The sequence below is a fragment of the Hylaeus anthracinus genome, unplaced genomic scaffold, assembly GCF_026225885.1.
Source record: "Hylaeus anthracinus isolate JK02 unplaced genomic scaffold, UHH_iyHylAnth1.0_haploid 4, whole genome shotgun sequence".
In the NCBI taxonomy this organism is placed as follows: Eukaryota; Metazoa; Arthropoda; class Insecta; order Hymenoptera; family Colletidae; genus Hylaeus; species Hylaeus anthracinus.
Window position 1 is genome coordinate 8,375,704 of NW_026535289.1, and position 23,623 is coordinate 8,399,326.

The 23,623-nt window shown below is 48.7% G+C and overlaps 1 protein-coding gene across 2 annotated transcripts in view; it reads left to right on the top strand.

Moving 5' to 3' along the window:
• Positions 1-23,623, top strand: part of LOC128894501 (myocardin-related transcription factor B-like) — a 237,342-nt gene that overhangs the window by 137,294 nt on the left and 76,425 nt on the right. For both annotated transcript variants that reach the window (XM_054156259.1, XM_054156260.1), the window contains exons 2-4: positions 12,939-13,039; positions 13,134-13,351; positions 16,345-16,535. In XM_054156259.1, the coding sequence (XP_054012234.1) occupies positions 12,939-13,039; positions 13,134-13,351; positions 16,345-16,535 (510 nt within the window). The remainder of the gene's footprint in view (positions 1-12,938; positions 13,040-13,133; positions 13,352-16,344; positions 16,536-23,623) is intronic.

Here is a 23,623-nt window from a genome sequence, read left to right on the forward strand (position 1 = left end):
CTTGTAATTGGAATCATTGATATCTAGATAGCCGGCGTTCGCACCGGGAGTTATTTAAATTAAAATGCAAATTAGATCATCGGCCGCTACCGGTTGCGGCTTCCAGTATTCCTCGCATTATATGTACCTCGTTCCTGGCCGGCGCTACTGGTTCGCGTAATCACGTCCGCGGAAGTCTTTCTTCTTATTACGTTTAAAGTGATTAATAGCTCGGCGTCTAGACGGATTAATAAGACCTGAAAAAGGAGACTTTGTCAAAGGAGTATCATGTTAATGGGTTTCACCTGTTTTAATCAGCTTCAGAGACTGATAGCTTTGAACTGTAAACAGTTCTTCTTTTACATACCCGCCTTACGCATTCGCAACATTCTCACCGATCTTCGTTAGTCGAGAATGTTTGAATTCCGATTCTCACAGCTAGCCGCCCCCTCTCTTTTGGAGATTTCTTACTCGCGTTGAGCCGCGAGTCGAGTGTCCCAGATTTTTCAAGAAACACCCGTTAGATGCGCGTCAGGCCGTTGCACGACGGGGCCTACGGGGGTGGCATGTGTGCTGTTGACCCGGCATGGACCGGTTCGGGTCACTCCTTTTTTCCCTTCTTCATCGGGGCCTTTTTTTCCTTCCCCTCTCTGGGAGCACCTCAGATATATCCAGGTGTGACGTCACGCGAGGAGGCGTGATAGGTTATACGTTCGTGCGTGTGTGGCCCACGCGTGGCCCAGGTGTGTATGCGACAGGCTCATCAACATCGCCGCACAGTTTCCTTCGATTTTGAGCCTACGGGTGATCGAGAGTCGCTTCGAGCCTGTTCACGGTCTCGCCACGCATCGAAATCACTCGAGCGGAGCCCACTCGATATTCGATAGCTATTAACCCTTTGCACTCGAGGCCTCTTTTTGCTATCCATCAGCAACTCGAGATGCTTTCGTAGCATTTTATTGCCACGAATGCTAAGCTTAGATTGACTTTGAAGATTTGAGAATCAGGTCACTTTTACTTCACCGACAATCATTTTATTTATGAAACTTCGAGTTCTAAAGAATTGAAACCTAAACAAACATTATTCGAGTGCAAAGGGTTAACTCGTGATTGAAATATTCGCTAGAAACGCGGCACAGGTCTAAGAAGAGCTTCAAGCGATTCAAGATCCCATTTCCAACATATTTCGAAGATGCGGAGATTCCAACCGTTCGACGGAAGGACCAAACGACTCGGGGTGAATATCGGCAAACTGACTGCTCGCTCGACAGCTTTCCAGCAAAGAAATTCGTTCGAAAGATCGGCAAAGAACGCGGTTCATCGCGACCTCTTTTCTCTCCGAGGGCTAATTAATACAGCCAAGAGACAGCGAAATAGAAGCGAGCAAAACCTCTCGGCGGGGCCCTTCCGCGGCCGATATGAAAGCGTCCGATCGACGGTGAAGAAGTTCGTTAAATAATCGATATCGATGCGAATCCTGGAAGCGCGAGGAATGAAATTGCTAATGTTATATCCCCGAGGAGATTGGTCGTTCCGCGGAGCACCGTAAGAACTGGCTAATTAATAATTCCAACGTATCGGACGGTTTCGTCGTTAAAATCGAACGTGACGGTTCTTTCTGCGCCTCTTTCCGCGAATCGGTGCCGTCGTCTAGATACTCGAAATACGGGGCCCGTCCACAGAAAGAAAGGAAATCGGTCTCTCTATTCGGACGTCCCTCGGGGATAGAAGAAAGTTAGGAATGCGCGGGGAATGGGCGTTTAGGTTTCCTGGAAACCGGACGAAATCGAGCTAACACGGATTTGGCATTACGATCGCTAGGTATACTGTTGTTTATAGGTGTAGGTGACAGTGTAGATAAGAAACTGCAGGTGGAAGTCTAGTGTGAAATTGAACTGACAAAGAGCCAGATGGGCTGGCTGCATGGTGTCAGGTTTAGCCTATACCAATAGATGTTAATTGCTGAAACCACTACGAAAGAGATCCATGCAGGCGGAAACTGGACGGCGTGTTTGGAAAACTTCCTCCATCACCACTTAAGAATCATTTGACTGCAGGTAGACTTGAGAAACGTGTTTCTAATTTTAAGGAATATACTACAATATCTTGACATGCCAACTACCCGCAGAAGCATTATTCTCAACAAGGTTAGATTCGTCTGGTCGCAAAGGTTCCAAAGGTCAACGGGAAGAGGTTTCCTGTCTTCGAGCGCAAAAGCTGCGAGGATACGCGCGCCGGTAGCGAGCCATTAGCGAATCGCTGCGAGGCAGTTCGTCATCTCACGGTTGGCTAGTCGTGGCCAGGCATAACTTCGCTTTACCGACACGCGACCCACACGCGGCGAGCTCTCTCTCCTTTTTCCACGCATTCGTCCGCGGCTGCCGCGTCTCGTCCTTTTCTCCAGCTGGTGCTCCACCTCCCCGCTTCGAACACCCTTTCTTTTCTTCACGGTGCACAGCCAGAGCCTGAGACACCGTCGAGGGAACAAGACGGAAATAAGATAAGATACGATGCAGCTGATACGCATTCGTTCGCCGATTACGCGCTAGGTGTACGCCCGAGATTGCCGATGATGTCATTTCCAACTATAAACCGTCGCCAAGTGCAACACACCGGCCGTCGTCCGCGAGAATTTTTATCGAGGACGCTGGGCGGTGATAAGACGGCGCCGACTATCGGGTCCTGAGACCGTTACGCCTCGTCTTGTAGCCGAAAAAAAAGATCTGCCTGGGAGTAGCCCTATATCGAGTGATGTGCTGGTTGGGAGTCCGGTAGGAGTTCAAGAAAGCAGGAGTTGGTCGAGATGCTTTCTGAGTAATATTAGATTTCTTAGAACCTTTTGCAGTGTTTGAATCCGCAACTAAACGCTCGCACTTCCGGTCCGCCAGTGGCAGGCGAAAAGCTCCATCTCGCTACTTTTTTCCTCCCTGCGATACCTTCTCGAAACGTCAACGCTCCTTTTCCTCTGCTGCTCGTATTTTTTCCTGCCGAATTTTATGCTCTCGGGGCCGCGAGAGAACACTTGTGGGAATTATTTATTCCTATGATGCGATAAATAATTATTTTGGCCGCGACGGAGTATACGCGCCATTGCTGGTCTCGGGATACGCTGGGTGATTCCCTTCTCGAACATAAAACGCGCGAACGTTCCCACGTAATTGACTTTTACTGTTGGGCACTGTATACCACGCATCGGGACGTCGTTACCGTACGGCGTATATCGCGAGGACTCGCTGTGCATCGCTAAACGAGTTACTGGTCGTTCGGACGCAACAAAGAAGTTTTGCAGTTGCGAAAAAATAATAACGCATAATAGCGGGGTTTTAATCTGCAGACAGAGTCTGTCACGATGGCGAGGCAACAGCTGGTGTACAACGTAACTTGTGCGTCTAACTTAAAAATAAGACTGACATCGTAACGCTGCTAAGTGCAACAGGACAGGGAAAAAAGGAAAAGTCGCGGGAGACGGGAGCGAACGAAACGACGACTAAAAGAAGTATAATAATCTAAGCCAGAGCTCAGCCAGACGAAAAGCGTTACAACGCAATAACCTCCCACGCGGTTACCAAACCAAATTTCCTGATCGGTTTGAAAAAGTTTCCATCGAATAGAAACTGCGCGAACGCACTTTTGTTGTAGCGGAAACACTGTTCGGCATTCCTATCGATAGAACCGCCCACGGGGCCTCTCGATAACTCTTCATCATTTCGGTATCGTGCATACATTCGACGCGGTCGCACGCCACAGCGCCGCGTTTCGATTCTTTCCAACCGGCGATTATTAATATCCCGGAGGCAGCCGCGGGCCGACATTCCCAACGACATTTCTCACAAACCGATCCGCGAGTCAAAAATGCCCGCTATCGGCCGCTAGAAATTTATACCGAAGGCCCTTGTCCGATAAAACAAGGAATTCGAAGCTACGATGAAGTGAAGGGAGGTTTGTCCAGCCGGGCCGAGCTGTGCCTGCGACATCAATCATCCTGGCCGTGCTCAAGCAAGACTTTCACCGGCTGTAACCACGACGTCCAGGTAGCTGCACGAAAGCCCGACTCTCGAAGCGTTGCGTATCGACTGTTTCGAGCTTTGATGTGATTTTCAGGGAGTTTCCTCGTTGCAGGAGGAAGTCCGCGTTTAGCGGTGAAATCAGGAAGTCTTTCTCGGAACGCGCGTGGAACACTGGCAGGGATGCAGCGGTGATGTTTTAATCTCTATGTTAAATAGCCTGAAGCATTAACATCACAGCATTCTTGGATCTCTTGCTAAAGAACTGTTTTAAATGAATTAACGAAATTTTTTGCTTGCTAAACGATTAAGGATCTACAAGCTCGGGTACCTCGAGTAGTCAAGTAACATGGTTGTCCGTTGTCTTAACATCTGACACTTCCCGAAGTTGTAAATTCTGTCAGTCGCTAAAGACCCTTCAAGAATTTCGCCACACGAAATAATTATCCGTGTAATCTGCTGAAAGTTACTTAAAAGTTTGGAAGCAGACGCGCCTTCGAAACGGTTAACCTGAATCGTGATTTGCATAGCTACAACGTATAAATACGTATAAACCAACAGGGTAAAACGTGCGCCGATCGGTTGCAAATGCTCTTCGGTCCATTTGCAACTCGACCCCTGTCGCGTTGAATGTTGCACGGCCGATTTATCGCCTGGAATCCTTCGAGGTGGTGAAATCGGTGCTTCGTCTTCTCGGGTCCAGCACAGCTGTCTCTGTTTGCCAACACAGTGCGAAATTGATCGCGCGACGACGAATATAAAGGCGAGGAATCCTTTTTGCTCGGCATCCACGGTTGCGTTGTTGAATAGCGATCGTAAAATCGTTTAAATTGGTTGTAATTTTCGGTCTTTGTAAACACGTTCAAAAGCCTCGGGAGCGAAACTCCGCCAATTGAACGGTGGAACGCTCGGATCGGTTGGGTCGAATGTATCGCCGATCCTTCGGTCGGTAGTCCCGAGTGCTCGAGGATGATTCAATCTTCTCGATTCGCGATCTTTCGTCGGCTTCGCAGCGTTCCGCCCACGGATGTTCGCGATCCACCTGGGAGGAAGGCAAGAGACGAGCAAAACGAGTCAATGATCCAACTGTGCACTGGTAGGATCAACTGTTCGACGATGATTCAGGCAAATCGATCTGCGGCGGACTCTCTTTCGTCAGCTACATAATGTTCCGCCCACGGCCGATCGTCGAGATCCATCGAGAAGAAAAAAAGAAGGAATAGAAATCGTACGATGAGAAAGGACACCCTGACATCGCATCGGTAGCATCGGCCATTGGGTACACGGTTTTGGTTAATAACGATACCACGAAAGGTATGCCGTTGATAGAGGGACGAGCTTTTTTGTCCAATCGCAACGGTGAATCTTCTTTTCTGTGCGCGCTGAATATCGATCGGGATTATTAGCTACGCTTCGTTGGAGGCTGACAGCGGCAGAGCTGAACTCTTCGTCACGAACATCTTGCACGAATCGCTTCTTGTAAAACTTGATCCAACGAGTCGACTAAGTTCTTAGGGAAATACTTTGTAAACTCGTCTCTCCGGAAATCCAGATGGAAATATCAGCCAACGAAAGATCTCGTCAAGCGTCGAGTCTGTCGGCTCGCGAACAAGTGGGCCAAGCGTGCGGGGTCGAAAGACAAGAGAGGAAGCATCTGGTCGAACACCCAACGCGACCCACCCACGACCGACGAAAAGGATCATCAGCGCGAAGTCAGCGCGAGCGGCGAGCAGAAGCACGCCGCAGAAGACAGAGCCCGGTGAAAAGTACCATTGATCCAGCGCCATATTTCTCTTGCCTGACTTTATTGAGGAAGGGTGGAGGGTGGGGTGGGAAGTATTGAATTCATCGGTACGCATTGTCGACAAGATATACGAAGCTGGGGGTTACGGGTTAAGTGGACCCTGTACCTCTGGTAAATAAGTCTCCCTGCGCGCCTGTTACCCGTGTAGATGTGTGTTGTCTTGGCCCTTACGTGTCTGGAAAGTGCACGCTGCCGGCCGCATAGGCCAGCCGCGCTTTCACGGGGCAATTTATAATCGTACCGGGTTCAATGGAACCCATGTGGGACGGCCGAGAACAAAGGGACACCCCGTGGAAGCTAGGTGGTTACTCGACGACGAGCACCACCTCCGCGCCGAGCTCGGTTAATCGATGATTAGTCGCTTGGGAGTCTCTCCAGTTTGTTAAGACCATGCAACGGAAAAGAACTCGTGGCCGAGTGAAATATTCGCGGAGCCAAAATGCAGAGTGTCAGCTAGGAATCTCAAACAGCTCTCAAATAACCCTCAACCCCTCGAATCGCCGATTAGTAGCACTGGAAATTTCTCGGTATCCTATATAACAGTTCGACTAGCTGTTCTACTACAACTTAGACCTATTAGGAGTCCCACTACAAGTCAAACTAGATGTTCTACTAGGAAACCAGTACGCCAGATATTCCACTAGACAACCCATTAGGAAACCCACCAGAAATTCCATTGGAGGTTCTGTTAGGGTTCTCGGCCGAGCTTCCTAACCTTGACGACTATAAACGTCGCCATATCTCGAGGAGGCTCGACCCACGACGCGCGAAAGTGTCCCGCGAGAAGACAGAGGGATTAAGGGCCTCGAAAGCGCGAAGCGTCGTGAATCATGCCGGATTACGTTCCATGGAACCCGGAAGCGAATTTATCGCCGTGCGTCGATCCCGTTGCACGCTTTGCTCTCCATTTGGGCGCTCTCTCGACGACGCCCACGGCGTGCCCCGCTCAATAAAAGTTCGTTCATTAACGCAGCTAACTTTCGATCAAAGGATCGAACAAGGCTGAGCAACGTTGTTTCCCGTACGGGCAGAAAAGGGCGTCCTCGTGCGTGGACAGTGTTTGTACGTGAGTTACAGGAACGAAGCACAAAGCGCCGGTTCCAGCCGACCTACGACCCCTCCTCTAATGAGCGGCAAAGCACGGCTATTGTGAGTGCGCCTCTTCCACGCTGCCTTTCTTCTGTTTCCTCCGAGACGCCCTTCTCCTCGGAGCCCTCGCCCTTCGCGTCGCGTTTACTGGCGAGAGCATACGATTATTTCAATGCTACCGGCACGATAAAGATTCGTAAGAATCATAGATCGCTTGGGAAGCAACCACGAGCCAGTTCCCAAGTCCTGGCAGCTCCAAAAAGGTTACGACTTCTCTAGTACCGAAACTGGTTGCGCGTCGAGGAATCGCGGACGTTGCATAACTGAAAGTACTCAAACAGCCTGAAAGACTGCCACGGAAACCTGAAAGATGAATAGATTTTCGAGTGTCTCCGTTTTCCATGAAATCCGCGGTACTCGAGTGTTTGCCCAGTCATTAAAAACAACACGCACGGATTTCGCATCGAATCGAGCGAGGAGCTGCGCTGTTTCGCCATCGACTGGTAACTGTACGTTGATATTTCTGACACCGTCGATCGGAATCGCGGAGACGGAATTACGTAAATCGAAGCCTCCAGTATAAATGCCAGCCGTTGTGAAGCGTAGACGGTACCCCGGTGGGTAGAAGCGCCAAACATTGCGAAGTAGAAACGTGCCCGCGTTTTCAGGTAGATCCGTGATGCATCCCCGAGTAAACAGTCAGCAGGAGCCAGCGTCGGTAGAAACGTCGAATTCTATCCGACACAAAAGCCGTTCACGAATGGATAAAACGATTAGGTCGGGGCTAGACCAAGCAACAACACCGCCGCGACGGCGTGCGTTGCTTCGACTATACGAACACGAGCGTGAAAATAACAACGCGCGTACTTAACGCAACGTACGCTGAACCTCGTGTACGCGCACGAGCCGGGCTACACACGCATCGTCGGAGAGAAAGAAGGACACGACGAGCACCAGAAGAAGAGAAGGAACGAGCACGTCGGTACCAACTGGGTCGATCTTGATGCTCTATAATCCAGCAGTGCCGCCGACAAATGGAGTGCTAAATAATCTCTCGACGAGAGCGGGAAAAAGGAGCAAGAAGACGAAGGAGTCCCGGAGCGGATCGTCGCTCCGGTAATAAGTCATCGAGGAACGTCGAAGACCATCCTCGAGACATGTATCCCTTCAGGGATCCGGTTCTCCGAGGTAATTTTGGAAATTGCCGCGATTAATTCTGGAAATTGCTAGCATTTTCTCCCGGAATCACGGTGATCGTTGACGACAGGGGCCTGTAGGCCCTGTATCTGGTGCCGCAATAAGAGATTGGATTCAATATTTATACTAAGGACTTTTATTTGGGTTCGCCAACATCTTTGTAAAAATCTTTAAGAAAAAAAGCGCTAGTAGATTATCGTTGTCGATGACTAGCAATCTGACCTACATCGGCCTGAAATCTTGGTGTGCTAAAAATTGATTACACCTTAATTTAAATAAATGTCGCGTCATTAATTTGAATAAACGACACGTTCCTCTCGGGCTTATCGTCACAGTTTTATCACCTGTCGATCCCATACGTGACCGTGAAGCTCATTTCAACAGAGAATGGACTTTTTCCAAAGACTCCAACTATTATTCTCGGCCAAGCTCCGCGATTGATATTAATTCTCTTTTTACACTCGGAAGCGAATCAAAATATCATAGTAGGAGTCTATTATAGAAACCAAAAAGAAAACCAAGTTTAAAATTAACTCTATCGCTTCGAGGAGCTTCTCAAGTGGCACACCTGCATCCGTTGAAAGGTACCAACCGTTTCTAATTACTTCGAGAGCCAATAATCGACGGTTAACGAATACCGCGGACACGCCGTATCCAGAGTCCCGATTAAATAAACATTTATCCGCGACTCGTCGCCCACGAAACGAAAACATTGCGCAGCGACCGGCTAGATCGCAAAAGGAGAAACTTTTCCGCGAAGAGGTTTCCCCGGTGCAACGCTCCGCGAACGGCCGCGTCGATAGTAGGAAGAGTCCTCGCAGCGGCGGTTCTCCGAAAGGGACGAGAACCTCGGAAAAAAGGAGAGAAGAAAGGGGGAAGAGAAATCCCGAGGCGAACCGTCCGCCGTTCTTGCCGGCCAGGCAGACGGCAGCAAAGGGGAACACCCTGTACATGCCAACGACATTCCCGAAGTGCAGCGTGCAGTTTTTCGCGGCTACCAGTGCAGGCCCTGACGAGAGAGTGACTCAGAGCCCCGAGTCGAACGCAAGGGCGAACACGCACGTGCTAGCCTGCACGCACATGCGTGAGCACGCACACGTGGCGTCCAGGCCTATCCATGCACGTGTACATTCGCTCTGTACAGGGTGTTTGCCGCGAAGCAACCGCGACGCGTTGCTTTTCGTCGTTGGTTCGGGGAACGTGGAACGGAGAATCTGTGGGAAACTTGGAGTCTTCCTTGGAAGGCGAACATTCGGATATTTCCGCGGCAAAGTATTGGAGGTTACTTCTTTAAAGGTTAACGGTGCCTTGACGCTGGGTCTAATCGGTAGGAAAGGGAAGTTTATCGGTACGTTCGTGGAAACCAAGAATATCCCGTAAGAGATCTACCTTAGACTCCTCGTTGCAGATAATCTTCTAGGTGGGAAGATCCTCCAAGGGAAACTTAGATTCACTGAAAAATGTGAACAATATCAAGGGTGATCAAACAGGTGAAGATACGTTAACCGACGTAAATAAATGGAGATGTCAAACGAACTTAACTTACTTCGACCTCCTTAACAAGGAGAATAGATAAGGATCTGGAACTTCAACGAAGTCGTCGCTCATACTACCTGAAACTAGCGATCAAGAAGCGGTGAAGCTCGAGCGTTAGGAGTCGACGCTCCGTCACCTGAAGTAGCTAAATAGAAGCTCTCGGAATTCCCGAGTGAAATCGTAACAGCTGAGTCGAATCGAAACCGAGCCACCGTGTATAAAACGCACTCAGCATCGCGCGGACGTGTACACGTGTACGTATACTCGCGAGCATGTTCCGCGGACGGGTACGTCGGTGTGCAAGTGGATCGAAGATCGAAGGATCGCGAGCGAGAAGAAGGAGGTGAAGCAGAAGACGACGATGACGGTGACGCGAAGCGGAGAGATCCGAGAGGGACAAGGAGGGTGATCGAAGCGCGAGATTTATTTGGCCGAATTTCGACGGACGACTGATGCCGTGGCCGCTTCCATGGAATGCATTTTGCATTCGGGATCTTCCATGGAATATGTTCTGGGGACGGGTTTGAGGTTTCTGGGCTCGATCAGCGAAACCAGTCATCGAGGTTTGTTATTGTTTTCGTGGTCCGTGGACCGTTCTTGCGATCTACGAGCCACGGGGACGAATTGATCGTGTTCCTGACGACTCCGCGAGGACGAGGCTCCCAGGATCCGCCAGTTTTTCTGCCCCAGCGAACTAGTCGATCGTCCTTCCCGCGGTCTGCGTGAAACCAGTAGTAGCAGCTTATTCGGATGATGTATAGGGAACGATACGGAAGGCAATTAGTATTCGATAGGGAAGATCCAAGTCGTGTATCTCTATATTATCGTAATTATGTCGGGTTGACTTTAGAGTAGGCTCACCAGGAACCAGTTGGGAATATTGCCGGCGTTTACATTTCTGCCATTAATATACTCTGGTTTCGCATTCGAGACCAGAATTCATTTTATAACGTTAAGTGATAATATGTAGAGCTCTATCGAAGCTAACGTGTTCGTTTTGCTGGTGTAACGCTTGCGATCGAGAAGATGATAAGCGAAGTTTGTTTGTCACTTGAATAGATCCTCGTGCTGGATCAGCTATAGCATTTTCAAGCGGATGCTACTTTAGAAACGTCATAATTTTGATCCTCTTACAACTAGTTCCAACTGGCAAACGCGTTTAGAGCAGGAAGAACCTTCCCAATGAATCCTGTAGCGCGTTTACATCTAAAAGTCTCACACGAGCCGATCTAGAACGAAAGACCTTGGCGATAAGTCTTCCGACAGATGCAGCCTGAAAATCCACAACCTTTATCTATTCCAACGGCCAACAATCTAAATCTGAAAAGGGTCGCAGGCAATCAGATGTAATTAAGCGTTAGGCGAGATCACCAAGGCATCCTGCGTCTAACTGTGAAAGGTGTCGTTAACCGCAAGCAACAATCCGTGGCGAGGCTGTTACAGCTATTATCCGATCTAGGCATCACGGATCGGCCGTGATGCATCGTTTCCGATCGTCGTCCCCTCGAATCGGCGTTATTAGGCCGTTGGCATCGGCGACGCTTTTTATGCTCGAACCGAGAGATTCTTAGACATGGGTGGACCACGATATGTCCAGTAAACGACGTTGTACAGCATTTAACTAATGCGTCGGACGGGTTGGGATCGCATTGATCAGTCCGAGAGAGGCTAGATTTATGTCGACGAATGATTCACGGCGTGATTTACAGCGGATTGTCCGGCGCGCGCATACTGATTGAGCATTTATTCCGTTCTACCCGGCACCGCGGCCCACTAATCACTTATCGGGTTAAGGTGAAATCTTCCCTTGCCCCTTCACTGCTCGGGATGCCCTTCCTCTTCCCTCGCGTTCGCCAAAAGCGACCCGTTTCCCTTTCAACCGACCACTGTTTACGTTCTTAGAATATTATTGCACGAAAAATTGAATGTTATTTTAATTAAATAGGTATCGAAGAAGATGGAATCTCGCATTCCTTTGTACTTAGCAATCGCTACGTTTAGCTGTCGTAAGGCGGAGATACAGACTCCCATTCGATATTCAATCATCCCAGCCCGGCGTCGCCTTATGGGTCCGATCGCTTAACGATGGTCCGCGGAAAAAGCGACGCGCGCAGAAAACTGAGTTTTTCCGCGATTACTTGAACAGTCGGGAGCAGGGACTGGCCCCGAACCCGTGTTTTCTGTCGGTAAGGAGTCCGAAAGTCCCGCGGGAGCCCTCTTCCTCCTTTTTCCGATCTCCGTTCCCCCCTGGGTCCGAGGCTCGATCACGAAGGCAGGGCACGCGTCTCGACCGTAGAATGTCGTCGTAACGAGGTGTTCCGTCCCCCGTTCCCTCGCCCCAGACCTGGCAGCCCACTCCCGGAGAGATTTCTCGTCCTTCGTCTGCTCCGTGTCCAGAGGTGATCCCTTCCAGCTACGGTCGGCAGGGACGAACGTTTAAATTAGGCAGGGAATCCCGCGGAATCCACGAAAGAAACGATCGGCCGACATTCCGCGAGGTTTTGATACGCCTTCGGGCTATTGGTCGTCGGGGTACCATTAGCCCTTATGCGGTGGGAATGACTCCTAAGGGCCCAACCGGTCAGCCTTCGCGCGGTGGGTCGTACGCTTACACACTCTAAATCCTATATTTAATCGCGTCGAATTCGCCCCGTGATCGATGAGGTCGCCGATCCACGAGGAATCATAGAGAAAAACCTTCTCGCTCTGCCCCCTGATATTTTATTGCCATGACGCGATAGAAGAAGATACGCGGCTAGCATCGATTGGAACGATATCGCAGAAGGGATTTATGTCGTCTTCTGTGAACCCTTTGTCTTTAAATCCTTCTAGTTGACGTTTCGACTGGTTCACGACTTGGCCTATTCTTAATATTCATAAGGGGTCATTTGACCTTCTGCGAAATAAACGTTGATTTAAAAAAAATTCTTAACTTATTAAAAGAAATTTAATATTAAACAAGGCTCTGATCTTTACTCTCTAGCTCTTGATATGAACCGTTCACTGTACAAATCGATTAACCCCACTTTTTAAAAAATCTTAAATTTAAATGTCTAAGCACTTGGTATAGTCATAACTTTTTATATTTGTAACTTTTCTGTACGTTATTCCATCGCAGTTTTCAACTTTTTGTCTTATGGAGTTAATCGATTTTTGCAATGAACGACTCATATAAGACTGTGTATTCTATTTCGTTTAGTTATTGAGAACTCATTTACAGGAGTATTGCTTGTGAATTTACGATAAAGATTTTGAAAAAGGTTTCCGTATGCTCGATGTACTCGACGAGTATTCGTTATTAATTCTGACGGTAGCATCGTTTGTTACAGAGTCTGGCCACAGGTTGGACAGCGGCTCCCCGTTCTGGAGGATTCAGCTCGACCAGGATCTTCTGGACACCATCAGCGCTATCTACCCGGAGTGGTTTAAGGTAAGCTGCTTGCCCTTTTCCGTCCCACTTTCGATCGGTGGCCTTCCAGCGTCCTTGAACGAATCCCGGATAACGAGGTACGCTCCTCGTGCAGGACTATACTAACACCCGTGCCTCGACCTCCTCTTCGTCGAGTACTTCCGGCGATCAGTTGAACACCGAGGGCACCGTGACCGCCGACTCCAGCACCATCCTTGAGCACAAGGTCGCCAAAGGTGATTCCAAGTCGAAGTCCAAGGCGAAGAAAGCGGACAGCCTCAAGGATAAGGAGAGAGACAGGAAGGAAGCCAGGCGCGAATCGAAAGACGAGAGGTGATTATTTCCGCAATGCGTTGCTTGCTACAGTCACGCTGCTCAGAACGCTAGGGAATCCCTCGTTCGATATTTTCTCTCAAATTCAAAATATTTCATTTCCAGTTTCTTTAGAATTACCCTGACAGGTTTGAGCAGCGTGGCAAACGAATAGCGTCGAAATAACCCTATTACTGGAACGAAGGACTTTCAGAAAGCGCACCTTGTCGAGTGACCGACCTTCCCCCTTTCACCTGATACATAATTTAATACGTTGGCTGCCAGACTAAAACACATGAAAATTTCTATGCAGTTAAAGTTTGTCTCGAAAATGTTGAACATTAGATAATTTAACGTTTGTCGTAGAACTTAATTTGTAACACCGCCAAATGCACAAGCCCTATCCAAATTTATTTTCATTGTCGCCTCACCTTTGGAATTAATTTTTTTACTTCCTTAATGAAAAGTCCTGTCAGCCATTGCTGGGTGGCGTGGTGACCAACGTGTTAATCAATGGTACAAATGAAATACCCAAAAGAATACCTCTGCGCGGTACTAGCGTGGCGCTAGTGTTCCGTCCTGAATAACTTCCATGGATATTCCAAACCCTATTCCTCGCAAATCAACTCGAAGTGAACAATCTTCGATATTCCAGCTTTAAATAAAATTTAAACGGATAGTAGATAAACCAAAGATAAAATGTTTGGAGTTTTCATAAAATACAGAATCGATCGAGGTCCAATGAAACCCGGTTCAAATGTTTCAGCGCCGCGTTATCGACTCGCGTAAATTCTGGTCGGTCGTTGTGCATCACGTTGACCCGCGAACATATCGAGATAGTCAAGCAAAGGGTTAATATCGGCGTGTAGCGTTCGACGTCGATAGCATTAATAAAGTGGAAGCGCGTCCCGCTTTCGCGGCTCGGGCAGATTATTTCTATTAAGTGGTCGCGCGCGCGGCCTTGCGAAATTGGTGACAGCCGCGATAAAACGTGCGCCGTTAGGATACCCGCGAAAACAGGGGTTTCCACGGCAAGGGGCCGATCAACCCGCAATTTACTATCGCCCCGGCCCGTAATCGTTCCGCGAGAGCATAAACGCTCTAACGACCGGCTTCCTATCTCCAGCTGTGACGAGCGCGAATCTCTTCTCACCGCTTTCCGTCGCTACCACCTCGCGGTCTTAAAGTATTTTTAATCGACCACCTGTAATTTTATCTGAACTTTCCGCACGGTGACGACGCGTCTTTATCCTCCGCGTGACATTTTATTCGGTCGAATATCATGACTAGGTTTAACGCTCGCTACCCGACAAGATCGCTGGATCCATGACGGAATTCCGTAGTTCTTTCTTTAGATAAAAGCGTATGTAATATATTTTTTCCTTAACGTTTTAATGCGCACATATTCCTGAATTGATGGTTCGTACCAAGTTTCCTTAACACGTTGTATTCCAACAATTTTCGCGCTCCGTATTCAACATTATTTTAGTTAAAATATTCCCGAGGCTCTTTTTAAACTGGATTCCGGAGTTTCGAGCAGTAGAAAAAGGGTAAAGACGCATAATTTCGCGCGCGAATCGGTGCGTTTCGAGAGGATCGCCAGCGCGGAGAATCCTGCGGTCAGTGCAGGAATGCCTCGAGATAAAGCGTATCGATGTTACATCGCCTGCTATCGTGCACTGTAAATCATTTCGCGGAATACGCGACCAGCGGGATACGGCTTCCGAGATTTGCGCGTGTCCACCGAGCGAGCAACGCCTATAACGTAAATAACGCTCAATAAAGAACGCGATAACGCGGCGCGAGTCGGGTAACAAAGTTGCTTGGAGGTTTCGAAATTGCCTCCTGATACCTGTTCTCTGCTAAACGTCGGACGAACGCTGTTCACGCGTCCTTGGTCGACTTCTTTCGACGAGATCGGAGTTACCGGGCGAATAATTCGGATTTCTTTGAACGATAAAAATGGCGTGTATTAATAACTCCATGCTCGACGTTCCCTGGGAAGTTTGAGAGCAGTTGAGGGTAATATCGATAAGCAGGTTGCAATTTTGTAACACGCGATTACAATTAATTCCGTTTTGAACGTTGTCCATTTCCATTCGGTGTACATTCTCGGATAAACCACGGGAATAAATTCAGAAAATTATAGATATTTCGGAACACTCTGTAAAAATTACTCGCAACGATATTGGAACGATTTCAACATTGTGTCTCGATGCTTGTTATCGAAACGGATTGGATATAATTGGCCCGTTTTGCACAATTGCTACCACGTGGAATGTACAGAGGGAAGCGATAAATTTTATTACTTTAATTCTCTGTCATCTTTGGAGACATAAAAAGTGGTATACACGATAGTTGAATGCGGTGGCCACGTCATACTAATATTTTTGTTCGAACAAAAATTCATCGTTTTTATTTGGTCCTATCTCGTCACAAGCGCTGGCCCGAATCTTCATAATTAAGGTGATCAAAAACTTGCTTCCCCATCCTGCCCATTCCAAACCCTCATAAAATTTCATAAATCAAATCCCAATCTCAGCGCTCAAAACACAAGAGTAGGTCAATCGTCGGATCTATCCCTACAAAAACACTCGAAAAATCGACGATTCGGATCTACTAGATCCCCCGTGGAATCGGGTTCGATCGTGGTCGCGTGTTTCTTGCCTCGTAACGTGAGCTCGGTCACTCGCAAGCCGCGCGGAGAGGACGGAGAGAGGTTTTCGGCGCTTTCTGATGAAAACGTCCGTCCGTCGGTGGATCGAGTGTCGATTGATCCGTCATTCCTTCATCATCGACAAAAACAGGGCCCGGAGGATGGACCCCGGGACCGATTGACACTCGTTTCGTCGGCGCGTTCTCGTGATCCTCGGTTTCCCCCCGTTTGGTCCCCCCCCGTTCCTTGGCGTGTTCCCGATCGATCCGTTCTTCCCCCGATTCGAAGCGACGTATGAAAGATTAATTCACAAAACGCGAACGTTTTGCTCGTTTGGTCCGCGATCCCGGACCCGCAGGGACGCTGGAAACGGTAAGAAAGGCACGAAGCCCTCGCCGCAGCAGGATAAAGCGGCGGACGTGGCAGGAAGGAAGACCGCGGGTGTTCCAGGATCAGCCGCGGCGGAGATGGCCGAGGGTAATCAGTCGCCGCCGAAGGCGGAGGTCGACGACTCGCCGCTTCAACACGCCATGGATCGCAACAAGGAATGTGAGTACATTTACATTTTATTGCTCCCTTTTTGCGCACGGCACTGCCCTTGTCGTCGCGCTTTATGACCCTTAAACGAGAACGCAGGCGGACTCGCCCGTTCTTGTTCGATCTCCGCCCGACCGATTCCGCGTGTTTTCGTCAATCCGACCGCCGGATCGCGGGTATCGCGATTTTCTGAACGTTGCCGGCGAAGGAATCGTTGCACGCGACGATCGACCACCGTTTTTAGTCCCCCTCGCTGCGCGATCGACGACGGCGATCGTAACGATCCAGGAATACGGAGGATCGCAGGGGGGACTTTATGTCGTTTCGGTGACGGGGTTTCTAGTTCGTTTTGTTTCGCGTCTTTATTGCCCCGAACTGCTAACCAAAGTTAACGCGATGAAAAAGATCGGAGAGTAGCGACATGGTAAAAAGGAGACGAGACTAGAGTGCAAAGAGGCCAGACAGCAGATAAAACTTAAACATTTGCACTCGAGAGGTGACTCTCGGTCATCATCAAGTTTGACGCACTAAATCAATCAGCAATAATGTCTGTTTAGGTTTAATTTCTTTAGAAGTCGAAGTTTCATAAATAAAGATGATCTGATTCTCAAATCTCAAATTAGTTTGCGATCACAAATCGGGCTACATCTTCAAAGTCAATCTAAGCTTAGCATTCGTGACAATATAATGCTAAAAAATTATCCCGAGTTGCTGGTGGGTACCAGAAAAGAAGCCCTCGAGTGCAAAGGGTTACACTATACTTCGTTAAGAAAAATATTCGATACGTTGATATACTGGAATCGACATTCGATGCATCAAGGTATACCGACCGACTCGAGGCACCTTCGAATCCTATTTACCGAATGAAATGGAACGCACAACGTCGTAGTATCCGTCGCGACCCAAGAACAGCACGGAACGCCTGAATACTTTCCAGAGTTTCATACCGATCCGACTTCGTATTCGTTGCGCGCAGCTTGTTAGGCACATTTGGTCAGGCATAACTCGATCGATCACCCGAGTGTCGAAGTCGCTTAAAAATCATCTCGTTCCAGTCGTGCTATCCGACACTGGTTTCTTAACTTTCGCGCATATTAAGAGGTCGAGCGAATAAATAACTCCGGCGAGGAATAAATAACTTCCCGTTGCATCGCTGGCACGTTCGCGCCCCCGATAAGCGATCGATCGATCTCGGCATTGACTTCCAGCGCGCGCGGAGAAGGAAGTGTCGGTCTCGACGTCCGGAATAAACGATGAAATCGGCTAACGGTTCGGTCCGCGACGACGATCGCTTCCGATCGAAGCGTTATTATGCGAGACGCTCGCCCGTGGCGTAACAGTGTTGCGTGCAACGTCCACGTTGCAGTTATCCACGGTGTTTCGCGCTAAGAAACGAGCGAATTCGCGAGCAAGGCGCCCGTAATCGAGAAGAAGCCCTGCGCTCGTGGTCCTGCGCCATTACGGTCGCGTCGGTCTTGTAATCATTCGCTCGTTACTCGTTGTGCCTCCTTTGGTTGGAAATCTTTCTCGAGAACGAGTTGCCCAACCGCGCGGAACTTATTTATTGGGACAAAATAGAATTGACAAAAGGCAGTATTTCATCGGTGCTTTGCTCCAATTAACTGATAAACGCTTCGAAATTTATTGGAGGGTATTTTAACCGCGTACTTTGAATGCGACGATTCTAATTTGATGCAAAAATGCAAATATAGTGATTGTAACTTGGGGGATTGGAGATTGGAGGGTAAACTTGAAAAATGTGTCAACAGCTTGTAAAGTTTTCCTTTCTTTTTATCAGCTAGCGTGTGTTTATGGCCCCGTATATCGTTTTGCAACGCCTACCGAACTCTGATACACTAATGAGTCAAAAGGCGTCGCATACGCACCGTTGTACAGTAGCTGTTACGGTAGCAGTCCAAACCGTACTATGCAAGGTATTACTGTAATTGCACGCATAATTTGCCCATTGAGTGTTTTATATTATACGAGAACGTTAGACCAGATATACGTGTAATTCTCCTATTAGCCAGTGTATTAATCTGGAACCTATTCGTTATTGGTTTGCAATTATGGCCACTCTCGGCTACGGAACGACCGGTTTTACGCGGAGCATACTCGTATGGTACCATTTCCAGCTGCGTTTCAAACTCGACATAATGCAGTGACCAAACTACCCGAGCATACTTACACGATAATACGTTTCTTTTTCGAGTCGAGACGGATACCGTTCCGTTAATCTGGGGAAAAGAAAATATAAAAAGCAGAAATATAGAAACCAAAATTACTATAGACTTCCTAACAAAACATGAACCGTGTAGATCATCTGCGACTGAAATCGCAACGTAACAGTTCGAAGAGTACCCCGCTTGCAAAGAGTTAATAATCATCCAATAGTTTTATGCAATTCTTACCTAGACCTCCCCGCGAAGCTCCCAGGTCTTTCGAAGATCTCTCAATGTCGAAGCGCACGCCACAAATCACGCTGCGCTCTGTGCGAGCATCATCTCTCGAAACCCGTCACGACGGAAAGGTTAACATGGATCAGGATCGCGGGATCCAAGAAAGTTATACCGACCACCGGCGCGAGCTGGACTTAACATCGTCCCGACATCGGTTCGAGCAACACCGCAGAACAACAATACAACCGAGGCAGCAAGCGATAACTCATCGCGCACGCAACGATTCTCTCCGCAGACCACGAGACTCGCTGCGACAAAATGTTGCCGCCGCACCGAAAATTGATTTCGCCCGGGCCAAATGGGTCTCAGTCGGTTTTTACAAGCTCATATACCTTATCCCCCGCAGCACGCGAGCGCTGCCTCGAGCAGGATCGATCGTATAAATACGTCGAGACGAGGACGACACGATAGTCCCCCGTGGCGAGCTCGTTCCGCGCGGACAATTTTTGTCGCGAGAATCTTGCTTGTAATAGCGAGCAGATCTGAAATAAATACTATCGATCGCTACTGAAAAAATCCAAAGTATCGAATCGTAGAATCCTCCTCCTGAGAAAAAGTATAATACACCAGAAGGTTAATTTTTTTTTAAATTAAAACAAAATTTGTCTACTTAACCTTTCTTGGTCTGCCAGATGTGTATGCGAAAGCTTTAGTCGCCCGACACGCAAGAGTTACTTACCAGCGACGACATACGTCGTTTTAGTTCGGAGTGACCCTGTCAAGCACGCCGGAAGAGTTTATCGGTGCACCCCACGTGCGATACGAGCGGAGCATTCGGTCGTACCAGGACGATATCTTCGTGTCCTCGGGCACGGTTGCAACATCGGCAACGAATCTACGAACCTCGGTACCCCGAACAGCATCGTGCGCGTGGAGTGCTCCGAGTCCGAGAGCCGGCCGAGTAAATTTTATCGAAGGATTCCGTGCCCACACGGGGCTCGGATCGACCTTAAATTACTCGTGGTTCCCAAGTCGAAGTCGTCTCGAACTTTTGAGTCACACCCGGCCCGCCATCCAGGCCGCACGGATAATGGCGGTAGAGAAAGATAACTTAGACGAGAAGAAAGACGAGGACCGAGGGAAATGGCGACTATACGGACACGGGAGCAAAAGAGAGAGCGCGAGGGATACTCGGTAAAGTCTCAAATCGGCCCGCACCCTTCTGCCAGCAGAATTTACGATTGTCCACGCGAAAGCGTAGGTAATCGTCGATGATATCACCGTTATAAATAGGCACGCCTCCTGTCTCCCGTATATTTATACCCGCACACAGTCGAGCCGGCGTGCACCTACCTGTCCGCACGAATATTCGCGTTCGAGCTCTCTCTCTTCACCTTTCCGTCTCTCCTGAGTGTTAAGCTCAATTCGCGCTGACGCGATGCTTTCCAAACTTTTCGTAAACCTATCATCTCGAAAAACAGAGATTCTCTGCGTAAGACATCAAAGTGGATCTGAAAATTCAGTTGTCCCTTGCTGGACCGTGGGTGCTCGACGCTGGCGTCAATGAAACGTGGCACCAGATCGACGTTAAGGACAATGGAAGGCCGTGAAGAACGAAAGATCGCGTTATTCTGAGGGAATGTTTGAGAAAACAGCGCGTGGAATAGAATACAAATACAAGTATCGTTACAACCTATCGACAATGAAAATTACTTCGCAAAGAAAGGAGATTCGTACGAGAAAGACATCGAAGACTTAACTTGCAGCAATCGTCTCTTCTAACGAGACGCGTAACTGCCGAATAATCAGCCAGTGACAAGGACCCTTCCGTTTTACCAGATTCGACGAACATTGTGCCCGCGAGACGCAATAATTCCAGCATTCCGTGCCGCGGGGAACACGTTCCAGCGGCGAGACCCTTTAAAAAACAGGATTCTTGCGGGTTTCGCGAGAGTTGGGCAGCACGAGCTCGCGCGGGCGCAGCCCCGGCACCCGGATTCCCCAACGCCTCTTGCGCGCGGAATCGAGCACGGTCCGTAGCCATCGGTATTCTAAAATTACCTTAAATGTCAGCCAGAACCGCTGGAAACGAGGTCCGAACACGGTGCCGCACCGCGTGTTTCTTGTATCCGCGCGCTCGAGTCGCTTAATAACCGGAGAACGTCGTTACTGAGGTAATTATCAACCTCGAGTACGACTTGGACAGCACTCGCCTCAAACGCATGCGTTATGAGTCGAGGTGTTTGACCATTTTTAATGAATGGGATGACGATACTAGCGTTTTGAATATCAGAGGAAACTTTCATACATATTTGAGAAATGTCAAACAAATTCAATTATATGTAGCACTTACAGCATCGAGCAATAACATATCGCTCTTGGCTCTTTTTGCGAGTGTATGGAGGAGCGATATATCGCTCCTTGGCACTCAAAGGGCTAGAGTATCATCTTTGAGTATCATTTTTCTTCGGCGCGAAGGTGCGCGCTCTTACAAAGTCCTGTACAAAGTGGCGCGTTCGGGCCGTTAATTATCGCGGTACTTTAATAAATAGATCTTCAGTCGGAAGACGGTAACGCGCACGGCCCGTTTCTTGCAACGGGCGTTCCAGTCGCTTAATAACCGGAGGGCGTCGTTAGGGGGGTAATTATCGGCCGCGAGTACAAGCGGGACAACGACTCCCCGAAAATACACTCATTACCCGTGGCGAGTAGCGCGGTGGTTTCGTAATGGAAGATTATGTCGGAATTATGCGGCGTGTACCATGGAGGCCTCCTTTCCAGTCCGTTGGAGAGCCGATAACCTCGCTCGAACGCTTAATGAGACATCTTCATTAATGAAACGTCCCACGCGACGGGATCGTTACCCATTATAAAAGTCTCGAGACGCTCGGCAGCCCGAGAGCCTGTTTTTGTCCCCAGCCGGGGAAATTCAACCGGGGGACATTTTCACCGTCTCGCCTCCGCGCGGGGGAAACGAATTTCGTAATGGCCGGCTAATTAGCCGGGCCCCCGATTAAAGCGACGAGATACCTCGCGACTGTTTCCTAACGAAAGAGGCTCCTCCCTCTTTCCTTGCTCGAGCACATTCGGATGACATCCGCGCGCGACAAATTTCGTTCTTCTTCTTGCATCTGGACGATGATCGTTTATCAGGTCAAATTTCATTTGACAGATAACAAAATTTATGTAAATACAGGCGTTTTACTGAGTCGTTCGATCCGTACGCTATTGAATTTCTGCGTTCAAGTATGACTCAATCATAAAACTTAGGTCCAAACTCAGCTATTTCGGTTGCTATTGACCTGAAGGTCTCGAACCAGAAAAAATGAAACTTTACCTATTCTTAAAAAAAATTTTTTTTGGAATTCATACATACGGCGAAATCGACAGGTAGACATTGAGAAGGAAGAAATAATAAGTCGACGAGACGCGTCACAGCTGTCTCGAGTGACCAAAAAGTTCGGAACATCGTGTCGGAACAAGGTGCTTCTTCCGACCTTTGGACGCGGGCGGCTCCCGTTGGAAAGGAATCGGCACGTTCCTTGCATTCGCGCTTTTTCCTCTAAGCGCTAAAAGTCGCCCGTTCTCGACTCGGTTCGCGGTCCCTCGGTATGCCTTTGCCGGACTTAATTACATGGTCGGGTTCCCGTAGTCGGACAGCACTTTGAAAAATCCATCGGCGTCCAATTACCAGCCCGGCGACACGAAAAACAGCGTTTTTTCTACGCGCGAGCGCTGTCGCCGTTGCCCACCTCCGTTTTCGAGGGCGAGCGGGCGGTTACGGTGAAATTAATTAAATGAAAAGCAGTATCGTAACTTTCGACTTTCTTGGCCGTAAAAGCACTCGATGTTGTCCTTTACGACCTTGCGCGCGCACAAGACGGCCCTGACTAAATCGTGACACCTTCCGAGCGATGTTAACCCACTTCGCGCGTCACGGAGCCCTTTACTCCAGTCATTTAACTAACTTTTTATCAGAATACAAGCAGGGGTTCGCTAGGTTCCTATGCGCTTGTTCGTAACTCGATCCCATCCGATATTTTACAAAAACTCGAGTGACCGTTGATTCTGAACGCATTTCAAACGTTTGCTGAGAGAAAAAATAATTAATTTCGCTTCAAAATTCTCTGCCATTCTTAAAAACTCACTGTCGATGTCTTCCATACGAATGGAAGTCGTTGAACTTGACTTTTGCGTCTCATGGACTTACTTTTCGACGTTTATTTATGAAATAGCCGCCCATTGGCAGCTCTAGAGACGCGTGGGTCGCCGAAGCGCTCGAGTCGCTCCTGTCCACGCGTCGAAGTCTCCGGGAACGATACGCGATCGGACACGCAGAAACTCGCCGACGTTTTCTTTCCGTCTATCTCCTCTCCGTGAAATTTCTCCTTAATGTTCGGTGATTTACGACGTCCACCGTGAAGCAGATTGCACGTTTTCCATGGAATTCAGGAAGGTTTCGAATTTTAATGATTCCGATAGCTTCCGTCGCGCGTCTCGCGTCTCGCCTCCCTTATCGCGTCCCGTTTCGAACGCGATCGATCTCCGTACTCGGACGATTCGGTTAAAAGCAGCGTCAATTTTTCCGTCGAATCTGCTCCTTCTCGTTCGAAAAATCCTTGGAAATGAAACGCCGAGGATAAGCACACCGTAGAGAGACTTCCCTCATAATCCCACACGTGTCAGGCATAAATTACCTAC